Raw genomic sequence first — 25,814 nt, 5'->3', positions numbered from 1 at the left:
GCACAGGAAAGGTGGAACTGGTAATGTACTTACTATTCATTTGTGGCCTCAAGAACCCCATTCCATTTCAATCTGCCAACATCCTAATTAAGATGATCTGAATCTAGGTGATCTATTATTCTAGATGTAAGATAGCCCAATCTACATTAGACAAGATGTTACACTCTGTGCTTACACTGAGATGATAAGACCACAGAGCCGAAAAGCATGTCTTCCCTCATATCTGGCTCAGCACTGGGCTGAGCTCTCTGGCAGGACTCAATAAATAATGGCCAGGCCTTTGCCTGTAGTCTTTCTTTCTACTTCTTGAGGCATAATATATACTTACTATATCATTTCTGGTCCCTTTGACAACATATACTTGTGCTCACATGAGATAGTAAAGTATGTCATGTATATGTCAACGTATGTAAGACTAACAAAACATAAGTATAATTCCCAATCATTACCTTAACGCCATTTCTGCAGATCCTATATTAAAGAACATGCTAACTACATTAGCTTTTGAGCCAGTGAAGAAAAGAATGCAGAGAAAATGCTTTGTCCCACCAAAGCTTTGGAAGCAGAATATAATTCCATTCTGGGATGATGATATCCAGCTGTACTATTATCCAAGAGGCATTACATAATACAGAACGGTGCTCCCCAAGATGGCGTCTTTCTCTACCTTCAGTTAAAGAAAGTTACCTGCAATTCTTTAGCATAAAAACTGGGTTACGGGTTAGGTGTCTGGTAAACAAACAAACAAAAATGTACATTAATATTCATTAATATTAGAGTTGCCCTCTTCCGACATCTCAAGAAATGCCAGGTGGTCTGAGACATACCCAAGTCACAGGCCATGCCAGCATCCCTTCTTGGCCAATATCTAAAACTGTCATTTGTAGGGCTGAGCAGACACGTTTAAGAAATGTTCTTATTTTTGACCTTCACAGTCTGATGTCCATTTCCAAGGGATGAGAACTCCAATCTGAGAACCTCAAAGGAGGCAGATAAAATAAGCACAACCCTCGAGTTCAAACCAGCTAATGCTCTGTCTCTTTTCACTGAGGAAATCAAGATGTTGATTGGAACCCAGGCTATGTGATGCTCTGGTAGCTATAAAGTTCTCTGAATTCACAATAATATCTTTAAATATTTTTTGTTTTGGAAATGTATCTGTTTCTTTAAAGAGGACAAAGTTACCACTGTTGTGTGCTTTTGGTGGGGAAATCTTTGCCTTGATTCTAAGACACCTGTACGATGGCAAGCTATCCAGGTGAAAAGTAAAGCCATAAAGGATAAGAATAATATAAAGAAGGCCATGTGCAAAATTTTAAAAAACTTCTTGCTTTACGGATTTTGGGATTTTGTTTTTGTTTTTTTGCCTTGAAAGGTAAAAAAAAAAGCATGTATCCTTTGTTAAGAGTTAGATATTCACTGAGTTTTGGAATTCTTCCATCTACATATATTTAAAATTTTAACATACTCATACGGAAAGCCTAGTTAACATGATAAAATTTCACCAATCTAAAATAAAATGTATAATCACAAGCATATTTCCAATTCTTGGGTGTGAACGTTGAAGCTCTGTTTCCAGAACTGATGAATTCTGTTCTCTTTTCCACATATAAAAGATCTCATAGTCCTGGGAAAAGACTTTTTTTAAAAATGAAATACAACAAATAAGGTATGCTGCCGAGTCCTGGGGGAGAAGTTTCCCCGAGTCTTTGAATTTCCTCCTATCTTCCTTTTTTACAAGATTTCTAAGACCCAGTCCTTTTCTACAGTCTCTCAAACAAGGTAAAAAAAGAAAAATACCCCCTAGATATATTCCTTAGATTTTCTATTATGCTTCTCAAGTTCCCAGTAGCTTCTGAAGTAAACCTAAGATGAAGTCTAGAGTTATTTTTTTTATTGTGTTTTAATTTTAGTTCCTCTTTTAGGTCAAGATGAAATAGATGATCATAACTGCTATGCTTGGAGATGCATTTCATGGCACAGTTCATTCACGACCTGCGCAAGGTCAGTCATGGAAACAGGACTGACAGGACAGATAACAAGTCAAATCCAGCTTTTAGTCTTAGAGAACTTTGGGGCAAGCTATTTAAGCTTGCTCTCCTTAGTACAATATGGCAAGAAACATTTCTGTTTAAATAGTATATATTAAGTATACTCTGTACAGGGCTCTCACTCTGGCATGGATAGTGTCAATTAGAGACACAGAATGAACTATTGTTCGAATAACTGATCATTAAGGGTCATGTTGTTGTTGTCACTGTCACATTGTGAGCCTTGGTGCAGACTGTGGTAACCAGCCTAAACACCATCCCCAGGACTCCAGGTTCCAGACAGAGCCCATCGCATTGGCTCTTCTCACTGTCCACTGACTCTGCTCCAGCAAAAATCACCCCCACCACCATTTAAAACATCAATCCCCTGTAACTCTTCCCGTGATACCTCCAAGTCAGGTTACTTATTTCCTTCTCTGTGTACTCAAAGAACTTTGTGTCAGTCTCCACTTGAGCATTTATCGGGTTCTATTATAATTATTTGTCAGTTGTCTCCAAGACTAGAATATGGAGGCTTGTACTTTACCTTGGACTTACCACAAGCCGGGCACTGTTCTAAGCACTTTAGATATTGTCAACTCTTTCATCTACATCACAACCCTTTGGGGTAGATATTAGCATTACCTCTATCTTACAAATAAGGAGACTGAGGCACAGAGAAGGCAATCACTGTCCCACGTATACATAGCTAAAAATTGTCAAAGGTTGAACCCAGGCAGTCTGACTTTAGAATCTGAGCTTCTCCTATTATTCTGCATGATTGCCTAAGGGACTATGAGAGGTGATGCATAAACATTAAACAAATAAAAAAAGTGATCATTCTGGTTTCTTCACAGATTCCTAAATTTAAATTTATTTATTTATTTGTTTATTTTTACAGAGACAGAGAGAGTCAGAGAGAGGGATAGATAGGGACAGACAGACAGAAACAGAGAGAGATGAGAAGCATCAATCATTAGTTTTTCCTTGCAACACCTTAGTTGATCATTGATTGCTCTCTCATATGTGCCTTGACCATGGGGCTACAGCAGACTGAGTAACCCCTTGCTCAAGCCAGCGACCTTGGGTCCAAGCTGGTGAGCTCTGCTCAAACCAGATGAGCCTGCGCTCAAGCTGGCGACCTTGGGGTCTCGAACCTGGGTCCTCGGCATCCCAGTCCAACGCTCTATCCACTGCACTACCGCCTGGTCAGGCTTAAGTTTAAATTTAAAAATACATTTTCTTTATCTTAAAACTGATTTTGGGCCCTGGCTGGTTGGCTCAGAGGTAGAGGGTCGGCCCGGAATGTGGATGTTCTGGGTTTGATTCCCAGTCAGGGCACACAGGAGAAGCGATCATCTGCTTCTGCACCTTTCCCCTTTCCCTTCTCTCTGTCTCTCTCTTCCCCTCCTGCAGCCAAGGCTCCATTGGAGCAAGTTGGCCCAGGTGCTGAGGACGGCTCCATGGCCTCCACCTCAGGTGCTAGAATGGCTCTGGTTTTAACAGAGCAACACCCCAGATGGGCAGAACATCACCTCCTAGTGGGCTTGCCAGGTGGATCCCTGTTAGGTGCATGCTGGATTCTGTCTCTCTGCCTCCCAGCTTCTACCTTCAGAAAAATACAAAAAAATAACAAAACAAAAAACCCTGATTCTGCCTTCTCCCTTGACTATGGACAAGTTCATTTGCCCAAAGAAAATTCAGCCCAGACAGGAAGGAAAACTGGTTGGGAGGCAGAAGACCTGGGGTTCTGCTGGCTTTACCAGGTAAAGTCCATAATTTTCAGCCCCTCCCTCAGTTCCATATGTGTAGAAACCTACAAAAGTGCTCCTCTTCCCTGCTTGTAGATGCAGCATGGACATAGTGTGGCGTGAAATGCTTTGGAACAGAATACTATTAACAGGAAAAACACAAGTTATTCTTTGTAAACTGGTGTTTCCCTAGGAAGACGTTCTCACCTGAGGATGGTGCAAATAGAGAGAGTTTTCATTGTTGTTATTTGTTTAGCACCCAAATCATTAGGAATTGGATGTGTGTATTTTCCCTACTTATATTTAAATTCTTACCTCTTTCATGTTATGTGAAAATCCAGGTAGTGTTAGATAATGTGCCCTGTGGGAAAAGGGTCATCTCAGAGCCTGTGACAGTGGTTTCTTAGGGGCTTGTGGAATACAGATTCCGGGGCCCCACCCAGGAGCTTCTGATCACCTGAGGCAGGGCATGGGCAAGCTGTCCTCTTTTTGAGAGATGCTGATATTTCTCTCTTTTGATACCTACTTTCTCCTCACTGGGTTGTCATCTTTATTCCATCTTAGTACCTCCCTACAAAATGAGCTGATTTTAGTGTCTGATTCAAATTGGCCCTGGTAAACAGCTACTCATTTCAACATAGGCCTCTTATTAGTTTAGGTGATTGCACCATCCCTGCAGTTCCCTTTGGCACCCCCCTACTCACCCCCCTCGCCCCACTCCACCCCCACCATGCTCCACAACACAGCCAAGAACAGGTCTTCACGCTGCAAATCAATGATGTCATTTCCCTGTAAGAGCCTTCCCCTCTCCTCAGCCTGCATACTCCTACTCCCTCTCGTCACACTGGCCTGCTCCAAATGCTGCTTCCTGGAGGAAGCCCTCCTTGCTATGCTGGTCAAAATCTCTCCTTCTAGCTCAGCTCCTGGCTGCTCCCTTTTCTTTCACAGCACACCACAGCCTAGAAAGGCATGGCTATTAGATTAAGCACATCTCCCCACTTCACGACAAGCTCCACGAGACAGCTACTGAGGCCAGTGGCTTGTCCCCGTACCCCACCCTAAGCTGTGTGGACAAGAGACAGTGCTCTAGGTGGTGATGAAAATGGGCTCTTGGACCACAGATTCAAACCCTAGCTAGCTCTGCGACTTAGTCCCTGTGTGGTCTGCAGCAAGTCACTGAACTTCTCTGGCCTCTATTTTCTCCACTGGGGATAATAATAGTACTATCTCCAGGTTGGTTGTGAGAATGAAGGGAGCGAACACACACACACACACGGTGTGGTAGAACAGCGCCGGGTGTGCAGAATGCATCCCATACAGGACAGCTTCTAGAAAGCAAGCACTCGGTGTATTTTTGTTAGATAAGTAAAACACAATGGAGTGTTTAGTTGTATCCTTTCTTGGCATCACCACCCCAGTCAAAGCATCAGTCCAATGAACTTCTCCCTGCAGTCTGCCCCTTAAGATAGCTCCTCCACGTCTGCCCCGAGAAGATGGCTGACTACAATCTTGTTCTGTGGGACCGGCTCCAGCTTTGATCCTTCCATCTCATCACTTCCTGAAAATATGTGCTCGCGTACCAAGCCACTCCTCTTCCTTCCTTCTAGTATTTCTTGAAATGTGACCTCCTCCATGGCACCTTCTTTAAGGGGAACTGAGCTCATCCTTCCATCCTTTGTTTCCAGCAAATAAGTTAAAGGCTGTTGTTTGAGGTTCCAAAACTATAAATTGTCTGAGGTTTTCGCTGGACAAATGGTCTCACCATTGCAGGCAGGCTGGGTGTCTCCTCTGCCTATACTTAAGAGCGTGAGTTTAAATGGGCAAAGGGTTTATTTAACTTGCTCTGGAGACATTAGCACAGTGCTAAGTTAGTGTGACTTGATGATGATTTCATTAATTACTTTGACCATGCCAGGATTGAAACCCTTAAATCTATTTTCCCCATGTTACAAATGCTGAGTCTAGTATGAGACTGGTTTTTAGCATTTACTTTCAGAAAAGAACAAGTACAAAAGAACAGAGAAATTACATAAAAATATCAAATTAATAAAATTATTTTCCACATCATAAGTCCAACATACCTTTAGAACATTATATTAAAAGGTGCCTTATTTAAAGTTTAACTGCATATGCTTTAAGGGGTCTTTTGTAAGTCTAAAATAGATAACCAAAACATGTCGATACTCATTTTTAAAGTACTTATTGTATTCGGTGCATGCACATTATGGAGAACTTACACTCAGAGCAAAAAGATTTGTAGCAAAGCATATGACCTTCTTCCCACTACAATGACCATCCCCTAATTAGGCAATGCATCTGATAGTCATTAACAGGAATGAGATAATGAATCACTTTCTCTCTTCTTTGTTAATTTGCTGTAACCAAGCGGCTAATGGATGTCAGAGCTGAGTGATTGCACTGATTATAGTGATTTATAGTTGCAACAAAACAATTTAAAACCATTCTGATTATTCATGTTTAAGATGCTTTATGTTTTGTTTACTAAATGTTTTATGTCCCCCTTTCTTCTACCCCTCAAATACCGTCCCCTCCTATCCTGTCACTTTTCACAAAAAGATCTGTTCCTAGAACACCTGAAAGTTGGAAGCTTCTTTTTATTGTTTTAAACTAAGCCATTACATTTTGTTTACATATATATATATATATATAGAGAGAGAGAGAGAGAGAAATATATAAAGTTTACACAATAGAAAAAAGCCTTCGGGGTGGAAAGAAAACTTCAGTGGTGCCTAGTTCAAAAGAAAACAGAAATAAGAGGAAATAAGGCAAACTTCAAGCTACTTACCTTGGGGCTTCCCGTCCCTTCCCCGTCCTCCACAGACACATCAGTAGCCAGAATCTCGGCTTTGATGGTGTCCAGCGCCCTGAGGATCCAGCTGTGTTGCCGTTTGATTTGCCTCTGCAGCTCCTTCCACTGACTGGCAATCATCCGCAGCATGTCCTTCAGTCCTTCTCCGCGAAAAGGGGAAAGCACAGGTCACGCACTTGACTGCATTAGTGCCAGTATTATTATTATTGTTATTATTATTTTTAGTAAATTAGATGTTTATGTCAAACAATAAACATTAACTTAAATAAACATCACCATCGCCTGCCATATTAGCATTTGTCACTCAGAATAGAGACTGGGAATTTTTGCCTTGGCATAAGGCATAGGACACAAAAAATGATATTAGCACACAGATTTGTGGTTTGGAATTGACTTGGATTCAGTATAATGACTAAACAAACAAACAAAACCCTCCAAAAAGCACATGTGAAACAAAAATCACGATATTTAAAAATTATAATATTAACTATAGCTTCACATTCCCAATAAAAGGTCCCATGTGTATCTGTGTGGAGACACAATAATGATCAGAAGGAACTGTGGAAATAGGTAAGTTAATTCAATGAGATATCCAGTGTGCAGGCCAGAATTAAGACAGCAGCCTTCAGCATAAGCACATCCGATTAATGCTGCTCTTTCCTTATTTAGCTGTGGTAAGCTCAAAGCCAGAGCCAAATTGTAATTCATCCTGTCTTATGGTCTTTTACTATCAAGATAAGTATAACCAAATGACAAAACTATTTTTTATTTATAATCTGTTCCTCATAAATACATTAAAACTAGAGTAAGAATTGGTGTAAGGCCAAAACTCTGCTAATGCAAAGACCGGCAAAGAACATGCAAAATGTTCATGTGTGTGAATTGGCAGGGAAATAATCAGATATCTCTAGACTGCTGGCCTTATATCTGTAATAATATCTATAAGTACTTTAATGCATATGCATTAAAACTATATGCACAATTCTCATTCATTAACTTAATGTTATTTCCAGAGCACCTACATCAAAAAAGCATGTCAATGTGAAGTTCTCAGGAATGTGATTTCAATTGAAACTCAGGCGAACAGCAAACCCAAAATAAAATGAATAGACCATTTGGAGGCAGTATTTCATCTTATAAGGATCACAGCATTGTATGCAGTATATGAAACATTTATAAATCTTGAAGGTCAATCTGATAATGTAAATATTAATAATACATAAGGCGGTGAATATATGCAGTAATTTACAGCAACGCTTCTTCATTCTTAATAGTCTGGAGACATAAAGACTTGCAATATTTCAGGAGGATTTACCTGCTTTGTGAGATGCAATGAGCTCGAGAAGTTGGTGTCCTTCCTCTTCCACAGCTTCCTTGAGAGCACAGTGACTGTCTACATTCAACTTAAAACTCTGCAAGGAAAAATATGAGCATCAAATCCTGGCAGGGCAGTTTACATAAAACATCCATATAAAATTTCATGCTACTTTTTATCAAGAACTACAGAGTCCATTTTACTCAATAGACAAACTAATCTGCAATACTAAAAGCTATTGATATTTAGGATCTGGGCTCAAAATGTTTCCCTTAGATTAGCAGAGTGCATCTGTTTGGAAACAGCTGACAAATCTAGAAGTTCATTAGGTTTTTATGAAAAGTCACATCCCGTAGGCTATATCAAAAGTAGAAGTATTCTATAAAATACACTAAATTTCTATCAGTACATATGAGCTCTTTTCTTCACATTTTAAAAATGTTAGTAATAGCACTATTTATGAAACCATAAAAAATTGGCAGCATAAATTATATTAGCCTTATGTGCATATATATAAATCTATTAATATAGTAGATATTCAGCTGTGTTTCTCAGATACAATGTAAACCATAGAATATCAAGGTGGATTTAGGTGCTATATTGAGGCATTGAATGCCTTTCAAATATTTGATTTTTAAAAGTTTATTCCTTACAATGTGACATTGCTTCATAAATAAATAAATCAAGCATATCAGGGGCATTTTTCACTCATGATAGTCATCCAAAAACCAAAACCTGCTATCATGGCTGAATTCCAACTCAGAGCCGTTTCTTTTAGGGTGTCTTCCCTACCACCTTACATGGAGTTAACTACCCCACCCCACCCTGTTACCTCTGCTCTTTATACTGGCTTCTATTGTAGAATTTATCAGCCTGCATTCTGTTTTATTTCTATACTTGGCTACCATATTATAAACAATTTGAAAGAACTGCCAGTTTCACATTTACCTCCAACTCATGTCACATACAAAATGCTCGATAAACGTTAGTGGGAATAGGCGATTATCTGCTAAACTGTATCAGTAGCACTCTCCAAAGGTGAAAGTTTCCATTTCAATATTTTAAGAAACACAGATGGTTTCCCAAATATCTTTCCATCTCTGGAATGTTATAAGGGATTCAACCACAGGAGGTCCAATGGAGAATAATCATAGTAACCAATCTGTTTGATCAACAGTTAGTTTTCAGGGTAAAAATTCATTGCTGCACTTGACTAATTGGAATGACCATAGATTCTGCAACACTGCATGCCAAATTTTGGTTTCTCTGTGATAGGACTCCAACATATACAACATACTTTGCTCTCACTAAACACTGAGCCATAGCTGTATGCATTGCACTAAACTTAGTATTAAGAATGTTTGCAGCCTGACCAGGCGGTGGCACAGTGGACAAAGCGTCAGACTGGGATGCAGAGGACCCAGGTTCGAGACCCCGAGGTCACCAGCTTGAGCGCAGGCTCATCTGGTTTAGCACAAAGCTCACCAACTTGGACTCATGGTCACTGGCTCTAGCAAAGGGTTACTTGGTCTGCTGTAGGTCCCTGGTCAAGGCACATATGAGAAAGCAATCAATGAACAACTAAAGTGCCACAACAAAAAACTGATGATTGATGCTTCTCATCTCTTCATTCCTGTCTGTCAGTCCCTATCTATCCTTCTCTCTGTCTCTGTAAAAAACAAACAAACAAAAAAGAATGTTTGCAGAAGTTTGAGATAATATAGTCCCAGTTGAAATATAATTTGAACAAAAGAGGTTAAACAATCATAAATTGTGGAATTGAGGCTCTGGCTGGTTGGCTAGGTGGTAGAGTGTCACTCTGGCATGTGGAAGTCCTGGGTTCAATTCCTGGTCAGGGCACACAGGAGAAGCGACCATCTGCTTCTCCCCTCCTCCATCCCTCTATTCATCCCTCTATTTCTCTCTTCCCCTCTCACAGCCATGGCTTAAATGGTTTGAGCAAAGTTGGACCCAAGCACTGAGGATGGCTCTTGGCCTTTACTCAAGCACTAAAATAGCTCGGTTGCCGAGCAACGGAGCAATGGTCTCAGATGGGCAGAGCATCGCCCTGTAGGGGGCTTGCTGGGTGGATCCTGGTCAGTACACATGTATGAGTCTATCTGCCTCCCTACCTCTCATTTAATAATAAAAAATTTTTAATTGTGAAATCAGGTATTGATTAATTAATTCATTCATTTGTGTGTAAACTATGTATTGTGCCTATTCTGTACTGTGCAAGGTAATAGCAATTTAGAGGCTATAAAGCATGGCTTCTGGCCTAAAAGGGCACCTGCACATGTTACTAGGAGAAGGAAGTGCAGCCTGAGTCATCTCAGATGTGCAGTAGTGAGTCTGGGCTCTCCCTTCCTTAGTGGAGAAAATGAGTCTTTTTAAAGCTCAGAAGAAAAAGAAGCTGCAAATGAAAGAGATAGAAACAGATAGATCAGGTCCTGAGGTATAAAGATAGGAATTTTCACAAAAAAAAAAACCCAGAAAATAAATTGACTCCAAAATTTATCTGACTATAGGCATAAAAAAATAGCAGTTTCAGCCAACCGTGACAGAAAGAGGCCCCAAGGGTTGATCACACTATTTCTTGTATTTTTCTCTTTCAGTTACAGGTGTTTGTTGAAGAAAATAAAATATGGCAATGTATGGGAAGCCTGATGCTTCTGGTTAATCGCACAACGTAATATCTATAAAAAATTAAGTATCTATTATTTTGTAACCAAACTGCATCAACTTTCTGCCACTGCAGTGGAAATCCTCAACTCTGAAGTAATGATGTGCAGAATGAGGTGCATGTGTGTTTCAGGGAAAGGGGGCAGGGGAAAGAAAAACACTTGAGACCAACCCTATAGTGGCAACGTTTAGGAGGAAACCTATTCTAGACATTTCCTCATACTATACATTTAGCTTAGTGCTCTCTTTGATACTGTTTACTTACAAGAGACTTCTGAATGGCTGGTAATTATGAGCTTCTGAAGAGGTACACTAGGCCTGTGTCTCTCAGAAGCAAACAGAACCTAAGGACCTACGAGTAGGTCGGATAATTTGACATAATTGAAGCCAAGAGTATAGGATAGGTGCAGCTGGATCGGGTTCTGCCTCAATATGATGTGGAAGCATTTGATTAGGTAATTGGAAATGATGAGGTATTTGTTATTAGGGAAAAGATAAGCTGATAAGATTGATGTTGTAGAAAATAACAGTAATATAACTATTACAAAACAGTACAATATTACTTGATTTTCAGGTGCATCCCTTAACCATTAATGATATCAACTAAGAAATTCACAATGGAGCCCTGAGAAGGCAGCCAAGCAGGTGCATTAACAAAATTGTCAATGAAATTTCTCATTGCTAAAGGATTCTGTGACAAGCTCTCCCCATTCTTCCCCCACCTCTTCCCTAGGGAACGAAGCTTAGACAGAAGGGTCTCCTTTTTATATTCCTTGAGCTTGATACTTGGACATATTTCCATTCTTGTGCTACTAACATGTTTCTTCACCAATACCTTATGGTCAATAGTCCCTCTGGAACATTGATAGTGCTCCTTGAGAATTCAGGGCCTCTTCTTGAGATTTAATTTATGGCAACAACTTTATCATTTACAGGGGCCATAGACCTAATCAATAATCATGTAGCATTCCATAAATATGAGTAAACTGGGTCCTGGTATACCCATCTCTTCTTTAGTGTCTTTAAAGCAGATCTAAGTGAATGACTAGAAGGGAATAACTAAGGAAATGGAAAATACAGTGACTGAGACAAAGGACTAGATTATCAAAAAGATGGCATGTCTGTGGTTGACCAATGGATATCCATCACTGCACCTCCAGCCTCTCCAGCCTGCACGGACCTGGGTTCATTATTCCTTGGCCAGATCCAAATTTAGGTAAGCACACTGATTGTATTTAGATCATGATTAGACCTTGCAAAGCAGATAAAATACTGCATCTAATGCTATTCCATTCATATTTCCAAAGAGCCCAGCCTGATGGGATAGTGGAGATCATGTGGGTATGAAATGAACCCAAGGAAATGTATGTCTCAATGGACAAAACTATGACAGATGAGAAGAAGGATTCTGATGAGGGATCAGAAGAATAGATATGGATATCCTGGTACAGAAAATAGTGGGGAAGACCTCAGTCACATTCAGGGGCGTGAAGATCCAAAGTGGTTCAGTCTTAGTAGCATCATATCATGAACAGGCTTTCAGTTATCCCCACGGAATACTGTTAGTATCTTCCAGGTCCACTGAGGTCCCTGAATTTAATGTTTGTGAACAGAAAGACTAAAAAGAGTATTGAGTCTTTTTCAGCTTTTACTAAGAAGCATAAGTCAATACAATAGATATTTATTGAGCAGTCTCTGCCACGCCTATAGAAACAAAAGTTAATACAAAATCTTGGCACATGCAGCTATAGTCTATCAGGTACAATAAGAGAGCCAGTAGCCTCACAGGACCCAGCATCGAGTAAATGTGTACTTAGGGCTTGGTGTGCAATAGACAGCAGTGGGGCCTTAAGCAAACTGAACAGTGATATGCTCTGTCTAATGAGATTTAATTTCTTTTTTTAAAGTATGCTGGCCAAGTACAAACAAGACTGTGGGTTACATTCTACACAAGTGTGGTGAGTGCTGGGTAGGTGCTGTGGAGCTCAAGCTGGGAGCCAATTCTGCCCATACGGGGAGAAAGCTTGTGGAAAAGGGACTACTTTGTGTGCAGGCCTGGAGACAGCCCTTCTTGCAGCAGGAATGAGGAAGCCACCAGCAGCGTGGGGTGACTGGGACAGGTTGTGAGCGAGGGCAGCAGAACTTGTAGCTGCACAACTCAAAGAGCCATGAAAGAGTCATTGAAGAAGATGGAGCAACATGGATGAGGGACTGGTACAGTTCTGTGTTCTAGAAAAATCTTTCTGGCTGTGGTAGATAGTTGATTTTAAAAGGGCAGACTGGAGACGAGAAGGCTATTTAGGAGGTTGCTTTGGTAATATAAGCCAGATGTTTCTGCATGCTCATATTTTTTTTTTAATTAAAAAAAGATATGCTGTTTCTTCTAAATGAATGGAAGGAAAAAAATGGAGAAAATCTTTTGTCTTTTTAAGTTTTTCTCAGTGCGTGAGAGCAGCATGTGCCAGAATTTAGTTCTTTGGCTGCTCTGATGATAAATACCAGAGGTTATTAGTCAGGAGTCTCCAAATGTGAAAGACATATTGAACTGATGAACTTTTACTCCCACTGTCATTTTAAAGAGATAGTATATATGCTGATGAATAAGGCACTTGATGACACTTTTTCTTCACACAAAAGATTTTTTACTATCCTAAGAAAATGAAAACTTGCTTTTTTACAAGGGCAGGAGGATGTGTGTTCAGTCAGAACAGCAGAGGATTGAAAAGTCACCTGCTACGCCTCAGGCCATCTCCGCTGAGGCCGCCCGCGCACCTCACAGAGGCACGCCCCGTCCCCGTCCGGGGCAGCGCCTGCAATATTTCTCCACACAGTGCCCCAATGCCATCCATAGACGTTTGCCAGATGTGCTCAAAATATAAAATGTACCTTCCAAACACCATATGTGACAAGAACTGAAAGATTTTTTTATTAGTAGACATTTCTTTGCTTACTAAAACTTGGTAAGACATACAGCCATTAAAATGAAGACTATGAAATCACATGAAAAATACACAGAATACATTACCAACCAAAAAAATGAAGACTCACAGTTGTATCTCTGATAAAATTATAACTGTGTAAATGATTAGTCCCAGTGTATCAAAGAAGACTATAGGGAAATGCAACAAAATGTTAACTTTAATTGTTCAGGGTAGGGCTGGGAGTTAACAATCTGGTCTTAAGGGTGAGTTCTCAGTGTTTTAACTTTCTGAAACATAAAATGAAAATTATACTGTCTAACTTCTAGTTGTAAGAATTAGAGAGAATGACTGTAAAGCACTGAAGCAATCCTGGCAACGCGGTGGCCTAAACAAAAATCATTACGGACTTTTAAACTCATTTTCTCTGTTTTCCAAATGTTCTATGCAGTAAATGGTACAATACAGCATTTGTAGGTGACAAGTGGCACTTAATTGTTGAGGCTCTCTGAACTCCCCAAGTGCAGATACCAGGTTCTCTTTGGCTTTGTGTCACCGCCCAGCACAGGCCGGCCCACAGGAGGCACCAAGGCACAGAGCTCCTGTTTGAGACTAGGGTGAAGGGGAGCAGGGGCTGAGAGGCCAGGGAGCTCGGTCTTCCGGTGGCATTCAGTGTGTGTCCCTGGGGGTGCCATCCAACCTTTCTAGGCTGTGTTTCCTGCCAGATCCAGGCATTTGGACTCGATATTTTCCAGTCCTCGGACACCTTGGTTTTATCTTAGTCAGGCAATTAAAGATAGGTGGCTTGGGAGAATTTTTATTTATTCTAAACCAGAAAATTTTCCAAAGTGGAAGAATCCCAAAGGCCATCTAACTGCTCATCTACCCGGGGCAGTTCCATCTCTCAGCCATCCCGGGCAGATGTGTCCAATCTATTTTTAACTATCTCCAGGTAACTTGCTTCTAACTTCCCTCCTGAGTCCACCACATTTCTTTTCAGGAACGCAGGAGCCCCATGGAGAGCAGCGTGAGCTTCCCTCTGCTTCAGGTTCCTTTACCAAGTCATCTTTCTAGCACAGGAGTTGGAAAATCAGAGACACTGTAAGAGCAGGCCAGTAAAATCCACACATCCATCTATCACCAAGCCCTGCCAGTTTATCCCTCCATCCTGACCGCTCCGTACTAACACTTCATAGATTCGGACCTTCATCACCATCCCTTGCTAGGTCAACTTGGACAGCCTCCACTCATGATCCCCTCAAAACAGCATTGCTCTCTTATTCGTGGAATGCCTCTGAAGGCACAGGCATGGTCCTTGCCTGGCAGAAGGCAGCTGTGAACAAGATAAATACAGTCCCTGACCTCACCGAGCACACAGTCTAGTGGGGAAGTGGGGTGTGCATCTTATAAACAGGGAATTCCAATTGATAAATGGAGTTCCAGTTGATTGTGTCAAGGGGCTATGACCAGGTATAGGGCAACAGTGACAAGTATGTGCTCTGGAGATGACAGCCTGGGTTCAAATCCTGGCTACTCCGTCATCCATTGTGTAGCTTTGAGCAACCACTGTGTGTTCAGTATCTGCCTCTGTAAAGGGGGAGATGCTAGTATCAACTTCTTAGGCTCACTGTGAGGATGAAATGCCTTAATATCTGTAGAACAGAGCCCTGCATATCATAATAGCCCAATAAAAACATTTTACTACACAGAATGGTCTGTCTACAAAACAGCTCTGAAAAAGAGGCTCCTCTTCTAAAAGCCCTTCAATGGCTTCCCAAGATTAAAGAATAAGGACCCAGCCCTAGCATGACCTACACAGCCCTCTAAGATCCCAGGCAGATCTGCTGCCCGGCCCCAGGCCTGCCATGAAATGTGCCCGAACGGCTTCTAGTTTCTGCTCACACCAGTGCCTCACTTCTCCAGGATCTGTTCTCACCAGGACCTCTGCCTGAAAGGTTCTTCTCCCTCCCCCTGGCTCAGCCCTGATTCGTTCTTCACAATTCATCTCCGGTGCCAGCCTCTCCAGGAGGTTTTCTCTGCTCTTCCATCCTCCGAGGTTCCCCTCCTCAGCATCCACAGCCCCTGTGCAGAGCCCAAGCCCCTGTCTATAGGATACTGTTGTGTAAGTACTGATGTGTGTCTGCATCCCACCCATGGGTTCCTTGAGAGCAGAAGTTGTCTCTCATTCTTGTATCCTTAGTGCCTAGCACAGTACCTGGCACACGGCACTCACCTAACAAATGTTCAGGAAGCGAATGAATGAAGTCTCTTTACAAAAACCTTCCATGTAGCTTTCAAACTGCCCAGAGTATTTGGGGAGATAATGGTGCAATCACTCTTCACTTGGAGGTGGTTGATAAATGTCCCCAAATTTTACTCAGTGAACACCATGTAAATGAGCTGTCATGTTCTTTTGCTTACAAAATTACTTGCCAATTACACTTAGATGATCCTGGTATAATTGCCATGTAAACTGTACTCCAGTTGAGATAGCCCAAATCATCAATTTAACTTCACTTTTCCATCATATGGTACTTAGCACATAATTAAATAAATGGTCAGCTACCATCACAATTTTGTATGTCCCCAACAAAATGAAACAGCTACATTTGTCATTGATTTATCAATTATGACAAATGCAACACACCTCCACGTATACTATCAGAAGCTAAAAAATTAAAAGTACTATGTACTCTTGAGAAAGAAGTTCCAAGTTTTTGATAAAACAAGATAAGCTTTATAAAAACTTTATTTTCCTTGGAGGATCTAAAGGCACTAAGATATGAAGACAAAAATTTTCATTCTTCCGGCCCTGGCCGGTTGGCTCAGCGGTAGAGCGTCGGCCTGGCGTCCAGGGGACCCAGGTTCGATTCCCGGCCAGGGCACATAGGAGAAGCGCCCATTTGCTTCTCCACCCCCCCTCCTTCCCCTCTGTCTCTCTCTTCCCCTCCTGCAGCCAAGGCTCCATTGGAGCAAAGATGGCCTGGGCGCTGGGGATGGCTCCTTGGCCTCTGCCCCAGGTGCTAGAGTGGCTCTGGTCATGGCAGAGTGACCCCCAGGAGGGGCAGAGCATCGCCCCCTGGTGGGCAGAGCGTGGCCCCTGGTGGGCGTGCCGGGTGGATCCCGGTCGGGCACATGCGAGACCCTGTCTGACTGTCTCTCCCCGTTTCCAGCTTCAGAAAAAATACAAAAAAAAAAAAATTTTTTTTTCATTCTTCCTGAGACTTTCTTTCTGAAATCTGTTAATAAAATCATTTCCAAGCATTTGAAAGTGAATTCAGCTCTTTCAACAAATCATAATTTCTTTCAAACAAACAGTTGAGCTTTTGTTTGTGGAAGGTACATGTATTTTACCAGAGTTGACTTTGCTAATATTTTATGCAGGAATTAGATAGATGGGAGAGATTGTGAATGTTGATGGTGCCTCTTAGTGACCAAATTTTCATTTGTTTTTCTGACCGCTGCCTCCACACCTAGCACAGGTAATCACATTGACTTCCCAGCATGGACACATTAGGCCAAATGGATTCTTAAACAGAGGTTCTGTCTAAAGGGACCATTTGACTTCCAGAACTCACTGCTGTGAGGCCCTGATTGAAAAAGAGGTCAGTGTTGGCCCTAATGTCTGCCTACCCCCTGTGGTGGAATAATTGATGTGCAACAGCCCCTACAGATGTGGAGTCACCAAGGTGATGGATGAATATAAGTATATTATTCGCACGTACACTGCTAATATACAGGTCCCCATGCATAAACCGGGACTTAAGAATATTATGTGGATTTAGGACAATCCCTGAAGGACTCCAGTTCCATTAAAAATTTCTTCAGCAGCCTGGGGCACATCTATTCCAACTCCCACATGCTTCATGCGTTTGAAAGGAGAAACCAAACTGCTTTAAAAATAAATGTAATAAATTTTCTAATGTCAAGTCATTAACATCCTGTCTAGTCATACAGTCTTTATGTTTGAAATGGTAATGTTAACCTGTGGAATTTTTTTTAACCTTTCTGATATCTTAGCATTTTTATTTTTCTGTGTTTTCTGCCATAGGGGATGAATTACATCCTGAAAACAGAAGAAAGCATTTGTATTTTTGCCTCTATGGGTGTTTTTCTTGTTACAAACACACCATACAATACCCAGAAAGCTCTGTGACCAGAGTCCATTTTGGTTTGGAAATAGTAAAGGAAATAATTTAACCTGCAGACATTCTCAGTTATTGTGTGATGACTTATAATATTAGTTATAATCTGCTGTCTGCATTGGTTGTTACACTGCTTTTATAAATGCTCATTCATTCACTTAGCAGATATCTTTAGTAACTATTGTGCATGAGCAAAGCTGGGTGTCAAAGGGAGACACCAAAGAGACATTAGCTGTCCCTCAAGTAGGTAACAGCTGCAGGTGAATCCTCAAGCACAAAGGTGTGCGGGGAGAAATTGCACATCTCTGGGGACACCTGAGCTTCTTACACTGCACGTTCCCAGGTGCCAAGGAAGATGTGTCCGACTCTCTCGAGACATCCTCACATACAATGTGTTTCTTTGGTCCTTACAACAGCCTTCAGTAGCCAAGACAGGCATTTTTCTGGCTAATGTAAAGATCTGCTTCAGGCCTAAAACTTTTACCTTAATATCATTTATACCAGAGGAATTGTTTCAAAATTCCAAACTTGCATATTACACTGTAGCTAAGTAGGATCTGTACCGGGGTTTACACAGAGAGAGAGGTGGTAGGGCTGATTTGGGTTAGGTCATGTGCTGGCTCTTGTCCCCACGTGATATCCTTTAACCTGTGTGTGACCCTCACAGTGCAAGGCCAGTCTGCAAACTCTCTCTTCAGTGCTTAGCATGGCACCACACTAAAGAGGAAGTATTTAATAAATACAGTGTTTCCTGGGCATTCTAATTTAAAACATTTATTATATCCTAAATAAATAAATAAAGTAATTAATTAATACAGTATCTGAGTACCAACAATTTTCAAAACAGTCAGAACTGCTGACTACTATGACCCTAGAGTCTATAGACTAAATCAGGCAAAAAGTATATTCCCAGGTGCTTGGAATAGTTCAGAAATCCTTTTTAACTGAAAAGGGGAGACAACACTATTTGACTCCTAGATACATAGAATTAGAGCTATGTGACAAAGAAGTGTGGCCCAGGACTTTCACATGTCCAAGAGGAGCCTCCTGTCCCATGCATCAACCCCAAAATGCCCGCACGCTATAAATTCCCAACAGACCTTTCCATTCCTAACCCACCAAAGGAAGAAACTCAAGGGTAGGAGCTGAGTATATCAAATTCCCTAAAGAGAAGCAATGCTTCTTCCTACTAACCTCTCAGCGACTCACCTTAAACTAATGGGAATGAACGAGGCTAAGCAAATGGAACACCAAAACTCCTGCAAGGCCCCCTGCCCTGCATAGTGAGGCTGAGGGAGCTGGAAGCCAAATGCACTGCTCAGGCTTCTGAAGCTTGCCTGGCTGCCTCCCTTTGGCAGAAGAGTAGCACATGGCAGCTGCTGATCTTGTGAAGTACAACCTGCTTGGGCCACGCCTTCCTGTCCTCTCAGCAGAGAAAGGGGGCAGGAAGTGGTGGGCACCAGGAAGTGGGAAAAAGGAAAGCCCGTGTTAACTTCAAGAAATAAAAACTGGAGCAGAGGTGAAGACAGGAGGAAAAGCAAGAGAAAAACAGCTGATGTATTTGAGAAAATTTATTTGTATGGCTAAATATTGTGAGAAGTATAGTGTTTTTCTTATGACACAAATGGAAGCTATTTAATAAAAAAATATAACATGAAGATCTAAACGTAGATGATAAATGCATGAAAATATCCATCCTGAGATTTTGTTAACCAGACACATTATGAGTTTAATCCAATCTACTTTGTAAGTACTTAGGGTAATGACCCAATAGGGAAACTTTTTGAAACCCTTCAAGAGTACTAAGATTGTAAGCACTGTCTGCAGGATTTTGGTGCTTCTGTGCCACCTTGTGGTAGCCAACTCAAATTGCAGGTATCAATCCTAAAATGAGTAACAAAATTCTGGAATATGGGTTTTAAAAGATACCCCTAGAAACACAAACTCAAAACTCTGTACACACACAAATAGCAACCTTAAATCACTTTTTTAGTACTTATATCAAAAGCTGTCCCTAGAGTATGAGAGACTCATTACATAAGATCCCTGACTTGCTGCTGTGGACAGGACAGCACTGGGACCACGAAGAAACTCTCCCTCAACTAGTGTTAACATACCCTGAAGTCTCATTGCACGGCTATTTGCAAAAGCATAAATAAGGAGGCAGCTTAAGTTACCATCACCGTGGGAATGATTTAACTGTGGCACATCCAAACTATAAAGTATTAAGCTGCTAAAACAGTAGATCTTGATGTATGAACAAAAGGATATTTGAGATATGTTTAGATTTTTAAAAACTTATTTAATAATAGTATATATAAAATGAATTTAAAATCCTTAAAACATATGCACTTTTACATAAAAAGGCCCAAAAAAGTTATATAACAAATGGTTGTGTTGGCTACCCAAGGGGGGTAAGTTTTTCCACTTTGATTTTTTATGCTCTTTTATACAGTTTGAAATTTTTCCAGTGAGTATAATTTAGTGTTTTTCTTTAACTAGAGTTGTGTGAAACACAGTTTGTTTTACCTTCAGCACAGGGCCCCTATGGTCACTAAGTTCCTGTAACATCTGCTTGCCCTTTTTTATGTAAATGTTGCTGCACTGTAAAGCCAGTGGCCAGGACCATCATCAGAGCAGCCCGGCCAGTGCAGGTTCGCATTGGATTCGGACAGTCGGTAAAGAAACCATGGAGCCAAAAACTGGTGGGCCATAGTCTTTAATTCTAGCTTGCACCCGGCGGGCAAGTAAAAACACACACTGGGCTCCAAAACCCACTCACATTCAGTGCTCTCAAAGCCACTGACTTATCCGAGTTTCCTAGAATCAAAGGTTTCTAGCTCACCAGCCTTATTCTCCTCAGTTCCCCATCTCCTTCCTTCTCCAGCGTCAAACTGCACAAACTGGCCTCTCACTCAATACTCTGCCATCTTGGCTGCTTCTCCTGGCCACATGGCCTCTTTCTGCTTTCTGCTCTGCTCCCTCTGCTCTCTCATGCTAATCATCCCAGGAACCAAGAGCGCTAGCTCCTATTCTGTCCCTATTTTATTTTATTTTTTTTATTTTTATTTTTTTTATAAATTTTTATTAATGGTAATGGGATGACATTAATAAATCAGGGTACATATATTCAAAGAAAACATGTCAAGGTTATTTTGTCATTAAATTATGTTGCATACCCCTCACCCAAAGTCAGATTGTCCTCCGCCACCCTCTATCTAGTTCTCTGTGCTCCTCCCCCTCCCCCTAACTCTCTCCCTCCCTCCCTCCCATGTCCTCCCTCCCCCCACCCCTGGTAACCACCACACTCTTGTCCATGTCTCTTAGTCTCGTTTATATGTTCCACCAATGTATGGAATCATATAGTTCTTGTTTTTTTCTGATTTACTTATTTCACTCCGTATAATGTTATCAAGTTCCCACCATTTTGCTGTAAATGATCTGATGTCATCATTTCTTATGTATTCTGCCCCTATTTTATTTTGTAGCTTCACAACCTCTAATCCAATATACAAAATAGGGAAGTCTCTAATACAAAGTCACTTCTCTGAGGCATGATTGGATTGTACCACCCCACATCAAAAAGGGTGGGAAAGGCTTAATCCCAAAACCAAGCCCCAGGCTACAAGGATTCTCAACACACATTAATATCACCTGGGCGACGGCCTCACGTGGGCAGTGCCATTTTTAACAAAGTGAGCATAATACATTTTATCTGCCCAACATGCACCCTTCCCACTGCCTGGTTTCCCACACACCTGGAGTGGCCCTGGAGCACCGGGCCAACTCCACACACAGAGAAGCTTCCAGCCAATGTCCTCACCCTTCCATACCTCCGAGGCTTGGTCAGACCTGTCAGCTATGGGCAGCAGGGTGTCCTGAACTATATCAAGGACATTAGCAGCCTCGGGGGAGAGTGGGGAAAATGAAACAGAAGCTGGTAAGGAGATTTCTAACTAGACAAGAGAGTGCATCAAGAAGAGAACTGCTCACATCTCTCTCCTGTTCATCCTTCTCTCTCTAATCTATTCATCCTTTGCTCTGTTTTCATCTGCTCCTGCCTACCCTAACCCACTTCCTCTCCATTTCTGTCATTGCTCAGACATTATTTAATTCACCCATTCAACAAGAGCCTCCCTGACCTTAGGCTTGTTCCACCCACGACTAAGAAAGCAAGCTCCCTAGAACAGGGGCCCCCAAACTTTTTACACAGGGGCCAGTTCTGTCCCTCAGATCGTTGGAGGGCCAGACTATAAAAAAAAAAACTGTGAACAAATCCTTATGCACACTGTACATATCTTATTTTAAAGTAAAAAACCAAAACGGGAACAAATACAATATTTAAAATAAAGAACAAGTAAATTTAAATCAACAAACTGACCAGTATTTCAATGGGAACTATGGGCCTGCTTTTGGCTAATGAGATGGTCAATGTGCTCCTCTCACTGACCACCAATGAAAGAGGTGCCCCTTCCAGAAGTGCAGTGGGGGCCAGATAAATGGCCTCAGGGGGCTGCATGTGGCCCACGGGCTGTAGTTTGGGGACCCCTGCCCTAGAATATATGGGTCTTCACAGGACTGGAATCGGACATGCTTTGGCAAGGGGTAGAGACCTGTTTGATGCTTATCAGCCTAGTCTTCAGGTCTGCCTAATTCTAGATGCTCAAAGTACTGAGATATCCATGTTCTTCTGGAACCAAATCCCCAAAATAGTCTCTTCTAAAAATATTTTCTATTCACACCACAGACAAGGGACTCGTTTCTTTAATATATAAAAAGTCATAAATATATTAAATGACTCCTAAAAATATGAAGAGGTACTCAACTCCACTTAAAATACAAGAAATACAAACTAAACTACAATGAGACTCGATCTGTAACTATCGAAGGAACAAATATCAACTAATGTGATAACATTCTCCAATAGCAAGGATATGCAGAAGTACGCATTCTAAAGTACTGTTTGGTATAAACTCATACTCTCTATAAAGGACAACTTGGCAATATATGAAAAATTTAAATGTGTATAATCTTTCAGCCAGGATTTTCACACATAAAGTACTTATTCTAAGGAGGTAATTATACTATGCAAGATGGTAAATATCCAAGGATATTCACTGAAGCACTGTTTATAATTGAAAGAGACTGCAAACAACCTACATTTTTATCAATAAAGGGCTAGTTAAATAAGTTATGACATATTCATAAACAGAATACTGTGCAGCCATTCAAAAGGATGATGTAGTTCTATACTGATGCTGAATTACTGATAATATAAATAAAGGGAGCAAAGTTAAGTACATATCTACACTTGTCTTCAAATACCTGAAATAACTTTGCTATAAAGAAACAGTGGTTGCCTGAAGGGAGGAGAATTAGCAACTAGGGGGATAAAGGGGGAAGGCTTACTCTTGACTTTCTGTATTTTTATACTCTCCTCCCTTATTTACTTTTAGAATTTTGTGCTATAGCCACACATTAGTCAAAAAATACATTTAAAGAAACTCATGACACCCTGCCTGTGCCAGCATATCCCTCCAGTGCTGTACCCAAACCGCTTTCCATCACGCCCCTTGTTCTCTCACAGAGGTGTGGGCTTCATCCAGTTCGTCTATGCAAGCTGTCCCCACCCCCATGGCATTGGCGGTTCATTCATGTCATTCTCCTGTTTTAAAATAAAATCAAACCTTCAATGAGTTCCCATTGGCCCCAGAGAAAAGTTCAGCCCATTGAAATGACAATCTCCTTTACACCCAGTCCCAACCTGCAAAACTCCAATTCAGTCTCAAGCCACACCAGGTGGCTCACCACACCTCCCTTATGGCCCATAAAATTTCCTCCCATCTCCTCTCCTTCCCCATCTACCCAACAAGTCATATAGGGGCCTGGGAAGTGCACATCAAATTACCTCTCTGAGGCCCTGGTAGAGCTCAGTGGTAGAGCGTCGGCTTGGCATGCAGGAGTCCCGGGTTCGATTCCCAGCCAGGGCACACAGGAGAAGCGCCCATCTGCTTTTCCACCCCTCCCCCTCTCCTTCTTCTCTGTCTCTCTCTTCCCCTCTGCAGCCAAGGTTCCATTGGAGCAAAGATGGCCTGGGCGCTGAGGATGGCTCTGTGGCCTCTGCCTCAGGTGCTGGAATGGCTCTGGTTGCAACAGAGCAATGCCCCAGATGGGCAGAGCATCGCCCCCTGGTGGGCATGCCGGGTGGATCCCGGTCGGGCGCATGCGGGAGTCTGTCTGACTGCCTCCCTGTTTCCAGTCCAGCTTCAGGGAAAAAAAAAAAATTTACCTCTCTGAGCTTTCCCTACCCTTCAGGAAAAACCAGTAACACTTGTCTCTGTGCTCTGAACAGCACTTTGCTTATCCTAGAAGAAGTTTGCTGCTCAAAATTGCATTACATTCACCATTTTTGGGTCTGTGGATGACTACATTTAATCTATGACCATCTTCCTTAGATTGGAAATTGCTGGAAGAAGAAAGTCTAACTCATTTATCATGTATTTCCAGCACCTAAATTACTGCCTGGCATTCATGGGTGCTTAATATATGCAAAAACTCATTGTCACCATTTCCCCCATGTTTTCTCATTTATCAAACTGAATTAAGAATGTTGTTTTTCCAAGGTTATTTCCTTTTTTATTGAATTTATTGGGGTAACCCTGGTTAGCAAAATTATACATGCACAATTTTATTCCACATTATCCGTACATTGTATTGTGTGTATGTTCACTACCCCAAGTCAAGTCTCTATCTATCACCATTTATCCCCCATACCCTTCTACAGCCCCCTGCAATCACTACATTGTTGTCTATGTTCACGAGTTTCCTCTCTTTATTTATTTTGTTCAAACCCACCCCCCAGCGGCTCCCCCCACTACCCCCACTAAGGCTATCTCTGTGCAGTTGTTTAATGCTTGCCCAACATGACCTATGCAAATTTATCTCCCAAATTTAAGCTAAGCCCTGTGCTTGGTTCTTTACCCTAATTCTTACACAGCTCTCTGGTGTCAGTTTGACTTTGGTTTCTCCTACTGGATACTCTACTTGGGTATAGATTTAAAAAAGAAATTTTTATTTGTTTTCCTACAACTGATTACATATGAGGTGGTGGCCATTTTGTGAGTTAGACACACATAAAAACTACTTGGGGGACCAGGGTTATCTTTTCAGGAGCAAAGGGACCTGGAGTGAAGTCTCTCGAGGGAGAAGTTGCTGTCTGCCTCTGCTGCTTTACTCTTAAGCTCTCTAACCCTGAAGACTAAAAAGTCTCTTAAAGGAAAAACATGTCTAAATAGTTGGCCAAGAACTACTTATGATGCTTCTACTCACATGCAGTTTTTGCTGACTTTTGCTTTTTTAGCCAATAAAAATGGTGCTGAGGGAAACAATTTAAATGTCCATCAACAGGTAAATAGATAAACATATTGTGGTATATCTGCACAATGGAATATTATTCAGAAACAAAAATGAACGAACAAAATATGCAACATCAAAATAAGCATGCTGGGTGAAAGACACTAGACCTCCCCCCCCCCTCCAAAAGAAAGAGTGCATAACTGTTTTAATCCACTAATGTAAAATTCTAGAAAGTACAAACAAATCTAATAGTAACAGAAAGCAGAGCTGATTGTGGCAGAAAGGCCAGTAGGCAGGAAGGAACGTTACAAAGGATCGTGAGGAAGTGTTTGGAGGTGATAGATCTACCCACTCTGTTGATTGTGGAGATGGTTTTATGGGTATATACATTTATTCATTTGTGGAAGCTTGTGAAATGGTATATTTTAAATAGATACAATTTATTGTATGTCAATTATACATCAATATGGCTGTTTAAAAAAAGTGGACAGAGGTGAGAAAGAAGGGAGTTTATCTAAGAACATGTGTATACAATGCTATTTTAAAAGTAGTTCTCAAAGAAGAGGAAGGTTCAATATGTTTGATACTCACAAAACACTGAAAATGTCATTTTTTAGGAAGATAGGAATTGTATTTTTGAAAGGAGCAGCCAGGTTGCAAGCAGGTGATTAATTATCATGGAAAATCATTGATGTATCATCGCAATTTCACACTATTTCTTACAGTTAAAATAAAGCTCCTTCACATCCCTCATAAAGGTATTGTGAAGCTTTAATTGATTTGTGTT

At 41.2% G+C, this 25,814-nt stretch overlaps 1 protein-coding gene across 4 annotated transcripts in view; it reads right to left on the bottom strand.

Annotated features, from left to right (window-relative positions):
* Positions 1 to 25,814, bottom strand: part of AKAP6 (A-kinase anchoring protein 6) — a 527,287-nt gene that overhangs the window by 243,003 nt on the left and 258,470 nt on the right. For all 4 annotated transcript variants that reach the window (XM_066277686.1, XM_066277688.1, XM_066277687.1 and 1 more), the window contains exons 6-7: positions 7,927 to 8,023; positions 6,588 to 6,751 (exon numbers count right to left, since the gene is read on the bottom strand). In XM_066277686.1, coding sequence (XP_066133783.1) covers positions 6,588 to 6,751; positions 7,927 to 8,023 — 261 coding nt within the window. The remainder of the gene's footprint in view (positions 1 to 6,587; positions 6,752 to 7,926; positions 8,024 to 25,814) is intronic.

The sequence above is a fragment of the Saccopteryx bilineata genome, chromosome 4 (genome assembly GCF_036850765.1).
Source record: "Saccopteryx bilineata isolate mSacBil1 chromosome 4, mSacBil1_pri_phased_curated, whole genome shotgun sequence".
NCBI lineage: Eukaryota > Metazoa > Chordata > Mammalia > Chiroptera > Emballonuridae > Saccopteryx > Saccopteryx bilineata.
The sequence above is the reverse complement of the archived record's forward strand: the minus strand, read 5'-3'. Positions and strand labels throughout refer to the sequence as shown.